The sequence below is a fragment of the Triticum dicoccoides genome, unplaced genomic scaffold (genome assembly GCF_002162155.2).
Source record: "Triticum dicoccoides isolate Atlit2015 ecotype Zavitan unplaced genomic scaffold, WEW_v2.0 scaffold199351, whole genome shotgun sequence".
NCBI lineage: Eukaryota > Viridiplantae > Streptophyta > Magnoliopsida > Poales > Poaceae > Triticum > Triticum dicoccoides.
In genome coordinates, this window is record NW_021233613.1 from 1 (window position 1) to 405 (window position 405).

General features: G+C 60.7%; 1 protein-coding gene across 1 annotated transcript; it reads left to right on the forward strand.

Moving 5' to 3' along the window:
* Positions 1 to 3: 3 nt before the first annotated feature.
* Positions 4 to 399, forward strand: LOC119345019 (prohibitin-3, mitochondrial-like; the record flags this gene model as incomplete). Its single annotated transcript, XM_037615266.1, has 1 exon — positions 4 to 399. A coding segment is annotated over one exon (363 nt), but the record flags the coding sequence as incomplete, so codon positions are not given.
* Positions 400 to 405: the final 6 nt, after the last annotated feature.

Sequence of the window (405 nt, forward strand, 5' to 3'; positions counted from 1 at the left end):
CGCCGCGCCGGCGAGTTCAACATCGTGCTCGATGACGTCGCCATCACCCACCTCGCCTACGGGCACGACTTCGCCCAGGCCGTTGAGAAGAAGCAGGTCGCGCAGCAGGAGGCTGAGCGCTCCAGGTTCCTCGTTGCGCGTGCAGAGCAGGAGAGGCGTGCTGCTATCGTTCGCGCGGAGGGAGAGAGCGAGTCCGCACGGCTCATCTCAGATGCCACCGCTCTTGTAGGCAATGGCCTGATCGAGCTCAGGAGGATCGAGGCTGCCAAGGAGATAGCTGGGGTGATTGCGCGCTCACCCAATGTTTCCTACATCCCTTCTGGCAACAACGGCCAGATGCTGCTTGGGCTCAGCACTGCCCGGTGAATGAATTGCCACTTATCTTCCAGTTGGTCACAGTACTTT